Source organism: Clarias gariepinus, chromosome 28 (assembly GCF_024256425.1).
Source record: "Clarias gariepinus isolate MV-2021 ecotype Netherlands chromosome 28, CGAR_prim_01v2, whole genome shotgun sequence".
NCBI classification, from domain to species: domain Eukaryota; kingdom Metazoa; phylum Chordata; class Actinopteri; order Siluriformes; family Clariidae; genus Clarias; species Clarias gariepinus.
Genome location: NC_071127.1, coordinates 8,668,391 through 8,681,011, shown reverse-complemented (window position 1 = coordinate 8,681,011; position 12,621 = coordinate 8,668,391). Strand labels below are relative to the sequence as shown.

At 42.3% G+C, this 12,621-nt stretch overlaps 1 protein-coding gene across 1 annotated transcript in view; it reads right to left on the bottom strand.

Annotated features, from left to right (window-relative positions):
• jarid2b (jumonji, AT rich interactive domain 2b) overlaps positions 1–12,621 on the bottom strand; it is a 103,283-nt gene that overhangs the window by 42,402 nt on the left and 48,260 nt on the right. The window contains exons 2-3 of the mRNA XM_053489832.1: positions 10,899–11,034; positions 5,360–5,477 (exon numbers count right to left, since the gene is read on the bottom strand). Coding sequence (XP_053345807.1) covers positions 5,360–5,477; positions 10,899–11,034 — 254 coding nt within the window. The remainder of the gene's footprint in view (positions 1–5,359; positions 5,478–10,898; positions 11,035–12,621) is intronic.

The window sequence follows — 12,621 nt, the reverse complement described above, 5'->3', positions numbered from 1 at the left end:
CGGCAATCGAACCCGGACCATGAAGGTGCAAGGCTTGTCGCCTGTCATCCAAACCCTACACCACTGTGCTATACCATTCTAAAACAATACTGTATTTTTTTTTTCAAAATAACACAAACGTCATTAGGTAATTAAGTAATAACAACAACAATCAGTTGTTATTTTAAGACATGAAGGTGAGCATGTCCAAACTTTAGGCTGGTGGTATAAAATTATCCATAGAAATGTATATGATTGACGTTGCCATCACAAATTTAACCTGAGAGCCAATTCCTGTATCAAACACACCTCAGGAAAAGGAAAAAAAAGTGCTGTGAGAAACCTGGGACAGACATTTCTTGTTGATGTAGTAATGACAAGCCAGAAAGCAAAGCTGACCTCCTGCTTGGAAATAAATAAGTGTGACTTTATCACCATTCCCCAAGGAGAACCCGACTGTGGATGCTTAATGTAAACACAGCTGCCAGAGCTGAAGTGTTTATTGCTTTTCTGTCTGTCTGAGCGAGCAGGACCACCAGAGATGACCTCTTTTTTTGACCCTTTACTTCCCATCCCCCTCCCACTGCCACACTGGACAATGTTAGGGCAAGCACAAAGGGCAGAGATGCCAAGCGACCTGGTTTTCACACACACATACTGTATACACACACTTGTTCAAAATTGCAATTGTTTAAGACTATATTTCACGCATGGATTCTAAGAGACGGGCAACTATTTAGTAATGGCATTGAACACTGCTTTCAACCACACATTTTCTTAAGCACGATGAAGATACCATGCCAGTCTTATCACCATCATCTATGGTGCTCGCATTTATATGACAGTGTTGACCACAGGAACCCATCCATTTGCACTGTGTAAGAACATGATGGAAGGAAAGTGATAGTCAGGCTGAAGTCATAGACTAGGAATGTCTGAAGACTTTTGCATGGCTGTTCCTTGTCATTATTTAATTGAGTTTGCACAATAAAACTTTTTAAATAAATAGTGACATAATGAATACATGTCCGAAATGGAATCTTTGCCCAAAATACTTTGGATCTTTTTGTGCGCTACGATAATTTTGCTGACTTTGTGGAACATCCAAAAGGAAAGCAGACAGACCGGACGTCAACATAAAGCGCAGTGGAGACCAATAAGCCTATAAAAGTCTGCACGTCCATCCCTTGTCCCCTTTTAAGATGTCTATCAGCGTTTATGGGCTGACTGAACAGACTGGGTGGTTTAATGAAGAAACAAGACACCGCAGCTCAGACAGGTGCAACCACTCGAGCCTTTCGGTCTTGGCCTCGTCTCTGGATTCACTAGCGAGCTAATAACTTCCACAAGCTGACAAAGATCCAGCTCCAGGCTGCCCCATGTCGCCCAAGCCCTGGGGAGTGTAACGGAAGTATGTCGGGACAATAGTGCACCAGAGAAGTGCCAGGAGAGATCTTGGACTCCTGTAGACAATTGAACATTTTTATGGCTAATGTTAGCCACTACTTAGAGTAAGAAATTCTTTTAATGACTCAGGAATGAATCATGCTTTTATATACACTCCGACTGTGTAATGAACAAAGGAGCCACATTCCATTTCTTATATGTATTACATGTTTATATAAGTATGCATAAACACACAAATTGTCAGCATCTATAAGTGTGCATCATCCTTTGCATATTATAGCTTGACACTGCTTTCAAGCTCATCCTTTTAACAGCTTTTTTTTAATAATCATTATTATTTATGTTGCTTCTCAACCCTCTCTAACTGCGTGTCCAACTATCTTTATCCAGCCAAAGTCATTTTGCAATTAACAACTCAAAACACTTTAGTACATCATATATCAATATTAATGCGTATAACAGTATCATCACCCTGTTCCACTTTCTCCATATCCAATAAAAATGAGCCAAGCCCCACAGCCATGATTCCTAAGAACAAACACTTAAGCTAAGCCCTCGACCAAAGGACATCCCTGTTCAGTGACTCTTCAATCGTCTGGAGCCAAAAAGGCATACCTGGGCAGTGACTTAAGATTGTGGAATCAAACAGCGTACCTGGATGGCAATTTTTCACGCTACCCCTTTGTCCGCCCCCTCTGCGCTCGACTTCACATAGACCCTCTGCATGCTGAACACACAAATCATTACTCCTCTGAGAGTGAGCAATCATGCCTAATCTCTGTCTTTGTATCCAGGGATCGACTCCTGACACCGTTCAACACGCTGATCGGCATGCCGCATTCGCGACACCGAAAGGATTTACGGCTAAATCAATAGCGGCATTGTGCAGCTGGTGAAACAGGCGACCGCTGCACGTCTGTTTGAACGGGTGCACCGAAATCAACAACAGAAAAAACAAAACAAAGTGGAACTGAGGAGAAGAGAGACCAAGAGAAGAGAGGGAGATGGAACTGGCAACAACTTGGCACGGAGTACACAGCGCAAGCAAACAAGCATACCAGTAATGCCCACCATGAGAGGGAAATTCAAGTGGACAAACAAACTAGCAAGGACAAACAAAAAAAGTCCTTGGCACAGGGTTCTTTCTTGCCAGTCTGATGGGTACAACGTGTGCCCCAAAGTCGGGTGTCAGTTATGGCTTTGGCAAACTCCAAGCCTTCTGCGAAAACTGCATCTCTTAGAAGCCTGGGAACGCAAACACAGAGTCGCTCTCATGCGTTCACCATGGCCTTCCCCAAACTGGTACCCAGGCACCTGGACCTCGATGTGCTTTCACCACTCCCCTTCTCTCTGTCTCTCTTTCCTCGCCTTCCTGCTTTTTCATCTAGGCCAGGTGTAGAAGGCACTGGCACCTCCTCAATCGGACGCAGCCAAGCCAAGCCAAGCCAAGCCAAGCCAAGCCAAGCCAAGAAGAACTGCACCATGGTCCACATGGTAGCCACAAAACAGGCGGCAAAGCCGAGACAGCGCCAAGTGAGCGATTCTCTCATTAACACTGAGCAGAGCTGCCACTCTAATGAAAGGCAGAGAAAGGCACTCGAGAACAAAATGCCGCCGTTGTTGACAGTGTGGCGACGGCGGCCCACTCTCTTTGTGCTTATTTAAATCTCTCGCTCTTACCCCCTCTCCCCCTCCCATTCCGTTTGTCTTTCTTCCTCTCCCCACCTCCCCGTCTGTCTCTCCTCTTTGCCGCTGTTTTAATGATGGTGTCCAGAGGCCAGCGCTCTGATTAAAGTTTGCCATGCGGTATTAAATGACAGGTAAGACTTCAGGCAGATGTTGCACGCTGATCCTCACCCACACAAACCGTACACAGCGACTCTGCCTTTCGCCCACAAGTAAGTACATGCTACCTGAGAAACCCAAAGACACACAGCGGCGCAGCGGTAAATGGATTTCCAGAAGGGGGCACGACAAGACATCTGCTGCAGTCTGGACGGTTGGGTCTGGTTTGTCCAGCAGTGCCTTTGATTTGGTGGCTCAGTTTTTGGTACTTTTGTTCCCTTGAGATCGAGTCAGTTCTCTTCAGGGAGAAAGCTGGCACTTCACTGGGCCTGAGTGTTTGCCGCATGTGTTCATGTGTGTTTGGAGGGGTTATACAGAGGGTCCCGGATGAATGGGTGCTTCATGAGGCCTATTCGTTTCATCTCTGGGCTTTCCTCTGAGATAAGTGTGCCTGAGTGTACACAAACTCTGATCAAAGGCAAACTCCTTCTGTTCCTGAAGACCAGGAAGGGTGTATCTTTAAGAACGCTTTACTACCTCCTGTGCAATTCCGGCCAGAATAACGAAAGCTCGTGAATTACGTTGGAGCAAGTAGGGACATGTACATGAAAAGGGATAGAAAGATGTTTATTTGAGCCTTGAGGGAATTTCTTGGGACTGACATAAAAACAGATGCCCTGTTAGACAGAGGAATTGTCATTCCCTTGTAGCAGGTGTGTGAATGAACAGAATGACGAATAAGCCTTGAAAAAAAAAAAAAAAAGATTTTTACAGTGTTGCTTCAAAACAGTAATGTTTTGGGTGATATTTACACATAGGAACATTGCTGCTCCCGACCCATTGTAGAATGTTTAACAGACAAAAGCCTTTACTGACTATCACAAAGTTCAAAACGTCCAAGTCTTTTCAAGGTGAAGCAACACACTACTAGTGCACAGTTATTTCCCGCCTCCAGAATCAAGTGAAAATGCATTCTAGTGATTAGCGGGAAAATCTTTTCGCACTAATGTTATAAAGTAACAGTACAAATGGCACATGGTAAAACGCGGCGACAGGGAAAGTGTGACCGGTAGCAAACAGTGCAGTGCAAGACTGTCACATGCCTGAAAAGACGAGGAGAACGTCTACACGGAATTCGTCCAACGCTAATGGATTTAACCTGGGGATAATTACATTAGCCTGGCCAAGCAAAACATGAGCTTGGCTAGTTCAGTGGTGCTTTCATTCGCCTGACGGGTTAGCTAATGAATGTCTCGTTTGTCCAGGCATGGCTTTACAAGTGCTTACATGCTGAAATGAGAATTATCAGGATGGAAAGTCGTCCGCGATGGTACCCGTAAAAATCTGCTTCGTTTAATGAATATGGGCTTCTTCTCCACTTGCTCCACTTCTCTAACCATGAGCCATTAAAAAAGCAATCGAGATAAATAAATAAATAAACAGAAACCAGATCACTCTATTGCTCAGGTCAAATTTCTTTATTTTTCCCCTTATTTAAAAAAAAACAACAACATTTAAACACATAAGTGCTTGTTTATTCGCCTGTAGGTATTAAGTAAAAGAATGCAATACTTCAATGATGCAACTGCTTCTGCTTCGTTAGTGTGTTCAGGAAAAAAAAAAAAAGAAAAACACGCTTTAACATGGCAAAGAGTTAATTGCACGCTGTACACGAACACATCTCATTCCCCATCCTCTTTAATTATTAATTCAAACAAATACTAAGCACGGCTTAAAGAGACTAATTAAAAGTGACAAGAAATGAAAATTAATTTCAAAGAACGAGTGCTTATTAGAAAGCCCTCTGATCCCTCCAAATGACAACTCTATTGTAGACACGGTCGCGCTATTGCTATCGCGCTAATAAGCGTGATGCGCAGCCTCAAACGACTATCGGGACCGATCGCCACGAAAGAAGCGAATTACGAGAGGAACGCGCGGGGTCACGCGGCGAGGATCTGCCTCATCCTCAGACTCGCAGATTCTCGGGATCCTTGAGGATGCTGATTTAATCGCCTCGCTGATAATAATGTCACGCTGTTCCTTTCTTCAGCTATAATATTCATACACACACCCAGTTCCGATCAAACACACACCAATGCATGAAGGACAATTAAAAAGAACGAAAAACAAGAAAAGCAGAATAAACATCTAGACAGGCCTCTATGTGTCTGTTGATTCTCTTCACCTCTTTTTGACTGGTCCATCTTCCCAGTACTCGCTCCCTCCGTCCGTGCTCTGAGAGCGAGAGTCGTCCCCTTTGTGTCCTCCTTTAGAGCCGGGACCGTTGACACTCGAGAGAGAACCTGCACAGACAGAAAGACAAACAGGGCATCATGTAACTGCTATGGAAAGTGTGTAGACATCAACCTAATGAGGATTTCTTTTCAGAAGGAGTCTCCAGTGTCAAAGGTTTATACCGATAAGAGGCGACAAGCTGCTTTTGTTTTGCCTTTTTTTTTTATTCTGAAGAGAAATCGCTGAAGGAATGACTGTTTAGAGTTGCATAAGTAAATGATGACGGGAGCAAACTTGTTTTTGCAGACGTTGCAAAACCCTAAGTATAATTGGATTAAAAGCATGGTGCTCTTTAATGACTTTTATGATGTGCTGTTTTTGTAGGATGATCAACTCCGGGCGATTAAATGTTCATGGACGGCTTCAACACAACTCCCTGTTGCTTATTATTTTCCCCACTTCTCAGCACAGAATTTTATCCCTTTATGCACAAGCATTTATGTTTTAAGTTAAAGGAGCTGAGAAACGGGACAAACTGTAAATGACACGAATAGACGCCCAGAGCTTTTTGGTTTCCCTTAGGCAGCAGATCACATACGTCAACGTTCACATGAGCACCAGATCTGACCGACTGAGACCATCGTGGCAAACAGGAACCAGGCACGAGACAGCAAACTGCAGGGAAATAACAGAGCAGAGATTGAATGGGAAAGAGACAGGAGGGCAGCGGCGGTTGTTCAGAGGGGCGGCTTTGACAGAAGAACCTGTTTGTAGAGAAGAAAAGGAAAGCAGAGGAAGCAAGTTCAGGCAGCCAGCTGTTTGGGAACAGAGCAAAACCCCAATGTGTCATCAGTGTGTGCCTTCACACACACACACACTGCGGTAGGTTGGGTCTCCTAAGCTTTAGACACGTATGAGCACACACAAGTACGCTCTCGCGTGCAAGGCTGTCATCACTGTGCTTTCTTATAGACTAGTATCTGCCGTATGGATCTGCCCAAGAGTGTCGAGGCCACACACACACACACACACAGTGTCAGCTTTCACATTCTAACGATCCAAAACTACCCTGAATATGAACGGCGTTTATATATATATATATATATATATATATATATATATATATATATATATATATATATATATATATATTTTTTTTTTTTTTGCTTATGTTATAAACGATGTAACTCACCTAAGCTTTAGGTTCAAATGTGTCTGAACTCCAAACACTCACGCTACGATATGAATCACGGTTCCAAGTGGCTTTATTTTGTCATCACCGCTCAACCCGACATGTTTTTCTAAGAGATTAGCGTTCACTTGTGTTAACCCCCCCCCCCCCCCCCCGAATCCTTTTTCAAATCATCAGTCAACCTTTAAACAAACAAGTCAAAGAGAGTGATGAAATTAAGCTTTTTTTCTCTCTCTCTTCTGTAAAACGGCCATGAAAGGCTGAAGAAGGAGAAAAAAGAAAAAAAGAAAGCAGGAGACCACCACGGCTGCACTTCAAACCGGCCGGAGCGGCTCTGAGAAACATTTCAGCTCGAGATGCAGGAAAGCAGAACTACTTGAGTCAGAAGACGGAGCGAAGTGAAGGAGAGACTCGGGCGAGGGAGGACATGCTGCTTTTATGTGTATCTGCTTGCACGGTGCTGAGATGTTAAGAGAGAGAGAGAGAGAGAGAGAGAGAGAGAGAGAGAGAGAGAGAGAGTGTGTGGTTATAACTGTAAACAGAGCAACAGTAAAAATTTGTAGCACGCCGTGTTTGCCGCAGACTTTTAGGCACTCTGGTCCAGATTTATGCCTCGCTTTTATGACTCGCATTTCAGACCTAACCTCCATTTTATTTCTGGCTCCAGACCAGGTAGTTTTCTGCAGGCCAGCCGCTCCTTGGGTGAAGCTTAAACACTAAAGCTGGCTGTTTGTTTTAGATCAGTGGCACTGGATGACCAGCTAATAAAAGTTATCACATGCTTTGACACCGAACATTACGAGAGTTTAAAAGGGTGAATTTATAAAGGCTTTTAGGCATGACGCGCAAAAAAAATAATAATAATAATGTTATACAAAACCGGCTGTTTAGTACAGATAGAACAGATTTCAAAGAAAAAAATCTATTCAAGTATGTGTTGTATATCGTATATGTAGGAATTTATTCCATTCCAAAATTTTATGTTTTTCTTTTATTGCAGGGATCTTTCCACGCCTAACTATCAAATTCAAATGATATTTGTCACATACACAGTCATACACAGTACGATATGCAGTGAAATGCTTAGACAACCGCTCGTGACTTTAAAATCTAAATTATCAGTAGAAATGAAAATAAATTAGGGAATGGAATAAAGAATAAAATATAAAAACCTTCTCTGCAGAGAAAAAAACAAAACAAAATATAAAATATATTTGCAAGCAGCGATGACGGGTCCAAGCACCCTGTGCCATCGCCACCCCGAAAAGCGTCACACTATGATGTTCCTCAGTGTGATGTCACTGAACGTGTCACTGAATATAACGTCACTCAATACAATGCCACACAAAGTTATTAATAATTTTTCAGTGTAAGTTTATCAACATTATCAAGGCTGACCTGTTTGAGATATCAAAAATCCCTCCGCAATTTTGCATCTGCAATGTCTTTAGATCACAGTCGGCCTGGTTTGATGACAATCGTATAAATTCCCTAGGAGGAGTATATCAAAATCCTTAGGGTGCGTTTTTGCGAATGACCCAAAATAACTGACTTCCTGTTGAGTTCCTGAGGGCCCCGGGCCACGCGACCCTCAGGCATCCTAATGGCAGCAGATTCCAACCTGCCTGCCAACTGTAATGAGTTTTTGAGCATGTTAAGACCCCCAAAAAGCCCAAAATGGTGGGGAAAAAAATTAATCTTAAGAAAAACAAGTGTTCAGGCACTAAATATAGGATATTAAATATTTTTAAAAGCTAGCTGTACAAAATATACACAATAATGGCTGGATAATATGCAAAATATGGAAAATGTGGAAAAGTGTGCAAAATGAAATGGATATAAATGTCCATAAAGTATGCAAAAAATAAATGACCAGAAGTGTGCAAAACGAAAGGAAGTATAAATGTCTAGAAATGTCCAGGGTGAGTGCAAATGTGCATGAATGTACAAATGTATAGTGTCCATGAATGGACTATACTGTCTTTCCATTTTGGCCCAGGTATTTTACTATATTACACTGTAATATATACTATATTACACTGTGTATGGATGTGTACGTAAATTTTATTTTCATACTGACTCCAATTTATTTATTTTATTTTATATGCATTTTGCATTTAAGGTGCTGCAGTTCCTCTGAGATCCTGCAGGTGGTGTACTGTAAACTACTGACACTTTAGCAAACACTTTGAGAATAGAGTCGCTATAAATTATAAAATCGCCTTAGAATCAGCACCTAGGGATCGTGATAATATCATATTGTCTAGTCCCTGATGATTAACGTGCCGACTTATTAGCTCATACAATCATCGTCTATACCGCTTTATCCTGTATACAGGGTCGTGGACCTTAACTATAACAAAGTGATTAGCGAGGGTGAATGAATGCCTAATGAATTACTACTAAACATGAACCATACACTGTATGACTGTATTTATGAAGTCCATGGTACTTCAAAAGGTTCTGAAAACTTTGTGTTATTAAACATGCATGATGTCATAATGAGGAGCAGGATCTCGAATAGAAACGCAATGTCGATAAGTCCTCAGCTGAAGGCTCGGGATTGTAAAGTTCACAATGTGTTAAATTGCGCCAAAAGGCCAAAAATAGGCCGCTAAAAGGTAAAGTCTAAAAAGAGCGCTTTTAAAAGGGTAAATGTTTAGCTAGATTCTAAAAGTTAAGCTTTAAAGCGTTAATCGAGCACATCCTCATGTATTCATTCCACAGATGCGTTTATTCAGAGCCATCCATGCGAAGAGCTGAGTCAAGGAGATTGCTCAAGAGAACGAACGTACGCTAATACAGTTCTGAGTTCTGAGTCCTGACACAGCCCTACTTTCACATAAGCCTTTCCGTGAAAAAAAAAAGCAACAAAACGACTCTCTGACAAGCACATACCATGTAAATAAATAATTAGAGAGCACATTAAAACAAGTGGGTTTTGTTCATAAAAATGTTTTCTTCTCCATGACTGCTTCAAACAATCCTTTAAAATGCTGCGGCGTAAAAAAAAAAAAAAGTTGTATTTTCTGTGTTCTCGAGATTGTTTTCGAATGAGAACCAGCACCACATCGCTCAGACCACAATAACTCGAAAATGCGCGGCTCTGAAATGGACGGCGGGATTGATGTGGCGTTTTTATTCTCCAAATGAGAAGAAATCTAATCCATGCAGAGAAATAAGCAGTTGAGGGTAAAGAGCCAAGAACCTCTCGGGATTTCTGGCACAGATTCTCAGGCTCTTTCTGAGAGCGACTGACACAAACACTTCTGCATTCATTCTGCCAAAAGAGGAAGAGGAACAGGAAGAGGGAATTGGACAAGAGGAAAAACTGTGCTCTAAAGAAGAAGAACGGATGTGAAAAAAACTTGCTTAAAAAAAAAAAGTCTAGAATGAGTAGGACCAGACTGTCATGTGCGGCGTGACAGGGACAGGCTGAGAGGCAGAGCGAGACAAAGAGAAGTGGACAGAGACAGGCGGTGATTACAGGTCGAGTGCAGGACTCGTAGAGACCGGGAGGAAAATGAAGAGTGACAGCCACCGCGGCACTCGCTCCTCTCCACTCGGCGAAAACAGGAGCGCCTGTCTATCACTGTCTGCGCCCTGCCACTGAGACACGCCCCCTCTTAAACACACACTCGTGCTCGGTAGCAAGAGCAGTGGGAGGACATCTGGGTGAAACCCTGTTATTATATTTCCGCGGCTTAGCCTACGGCGACGCGGGAGGAAATCAGATCTGACACTGATCCTCTGCTAACACGATGCCGTCTGGCTGTGGCTGACTGGTGGAGCTGAGCGCGTCGTCATTGTCGCTTTAACGCGCACGCCGTGGATTTAATTAGCAATAATGCGTATGATCTGCAGAATACAGACCGTTACAATAAGACGGAAGGTTCATCGACCATATAAACAACGAGTCAAGTCAGTCCAGGTCACTTACATCCTTGTTACCAAGATTGCGCTCTGTTCTGATGAATTTCACATGATGCTAGTTACTCCTTTAATGTAAATGTTTGTTTATATTTACAGCATTTGGTAGACACTTACATTTCTCTTAAGGACCTTGTCCAAGAGTGGTAGCTTGGTTGTGTTGGGGGTTTGAACCTGGGACCTTCTGATCCATGGTCCAATACCCATCACCCATGTTCAGGACACCTTCCAAAAAAGCTAAACTTACCTCTTCTCAAACATTGAACCATCATGCAAATTTCAAAACAATTCCCTGTCCGAGTTCTTACTATGGTAACGATGGAGGCAGTGTGATCCTATTAGGAGTCGGAGAGAAGTCTGATCGTACCGTTTGGGCTTTTGGCTCCATCGCTGAGGCCGTCGCAGAGCTGCCGTTTCTGCGCGCTCTTAAACTCCTTCAGCGAGAGATAGAGGACCTTCCGCACCACTTGCTCTTCCGACCAGGGGATCCCATCGCTGTCGTCCTGCAAAACAAACATCCAGACACTCCATAAGTTAACAATGTAAAAAGATATCAAACAGATATTATACATATTCTCAAGCATCACTTAATCTACTACCAAATAGAATAAATACTGTTAATCTGATGATTCTCCTTTTTTATTTTTGCCCGCTTTTCTGTGGACTTAATATTCAAATATTCCTTCTACTGCTATTTTAAAGCGCAGAAGTAAAGTGACACATTCTTTCTAAAACGGAACAGAATCCTTCCCATCTGTACGCATGCACTTCCTTCCCAAGCGCCCCGACACTGATAAAAAAAAAAAAAAATTAAAAAAAAAATCCTCAGTACGAGGCGTTTTTCACACAAGCCGTGAGCAGGAACATGTGGTCTTAGTCATCGTGCACAACACGCGAAGGCAAATCCAATATGGCACGCGGTCCGTGCCAAAACGTCTCTCACCTTGCTTACGTCGGCAAAGCGTCTTTTATAAATGGAGCAGTTTCAAGATCGGAAATTTATTGCTAACGTTTTTTTTTTTTTTTTTTTTTTTTTTACGCACAGATGCCTGAAAGATGGGTAAGATAAAAGTCGCATCCAGCTACTGCGTCATTCGGTTTGTCAGGCGAGGTAATCTAAAGTGACTTACAGTTGAGGTAGAATTACAAAACAAGCACAGATCTGAGCAAGCAAAGGCTTGCTCTAGGTTTTTTATAGTCCTAAAGTGGTTTTCTGGCAAATATGACGGAAAATCAGGTCAAAATTTGCAAAGATATACCCTATTAGCGGTCTGATGTTGGTTCTTGAGCTGTCCATAACTTTCAGACTAATACATCAAGCAGTAAAACTCTACTATAAAATACATGTGTAGAATAACAGATCAGAGTTCTGAGAGTAAAACTCCCTTTATTTCTCTATATAATCCTCTACTACACTAATACACTTATCCCAGAGTTTAACTACTGCTTGAATACCATCAACGTGGAATGTTTTCTCAGTACACCAAAGCTATGAACGGACTGCCTGCCTCACGTTTAAAACAATAACTCCCAGACGAGTTCCTGTAATGTGCAAGTAAATGATTGAGTGTACAGTTCAGCAAGTTGGCGACAAGTTATCCGTCGATATTTTACGAATCAGACATTCCACTCGCTAAGTGCTCACGGGAACGACTGCAGTGGGCTCTGAGCCTCCTCAGCCGGGATCGTCATTCACGTACAAACGACCGTCTTTAAAACATTCATACGTTTTAAAGAGTCCCATCACCGAACTGCGCTTGAAACCTCCTGTAAATGTTAAACGGTTTTAGGCATTCATTCACTAGAAAGAGACTCACTTAGTGAGAGCATAGCATATAAAGTAATACATGCTCTCAAGACAGCTAAAAATAAATGAATGTACACAGAGCCATTATAATATATATTATATACACACACATATACGCACACATGACTTCAGCATTTGGGTCACAAGCTAACTAATTCCAAAATATATATATTGAGTGATTGAGTGAGGCTAAAGGTTTTCACCTTGGAGCAAAAATAATTACAGCCATCTTATCAGTGGAGATAACAGTGCAAGGAATCAATTAGCGAGCACCCGACTCATA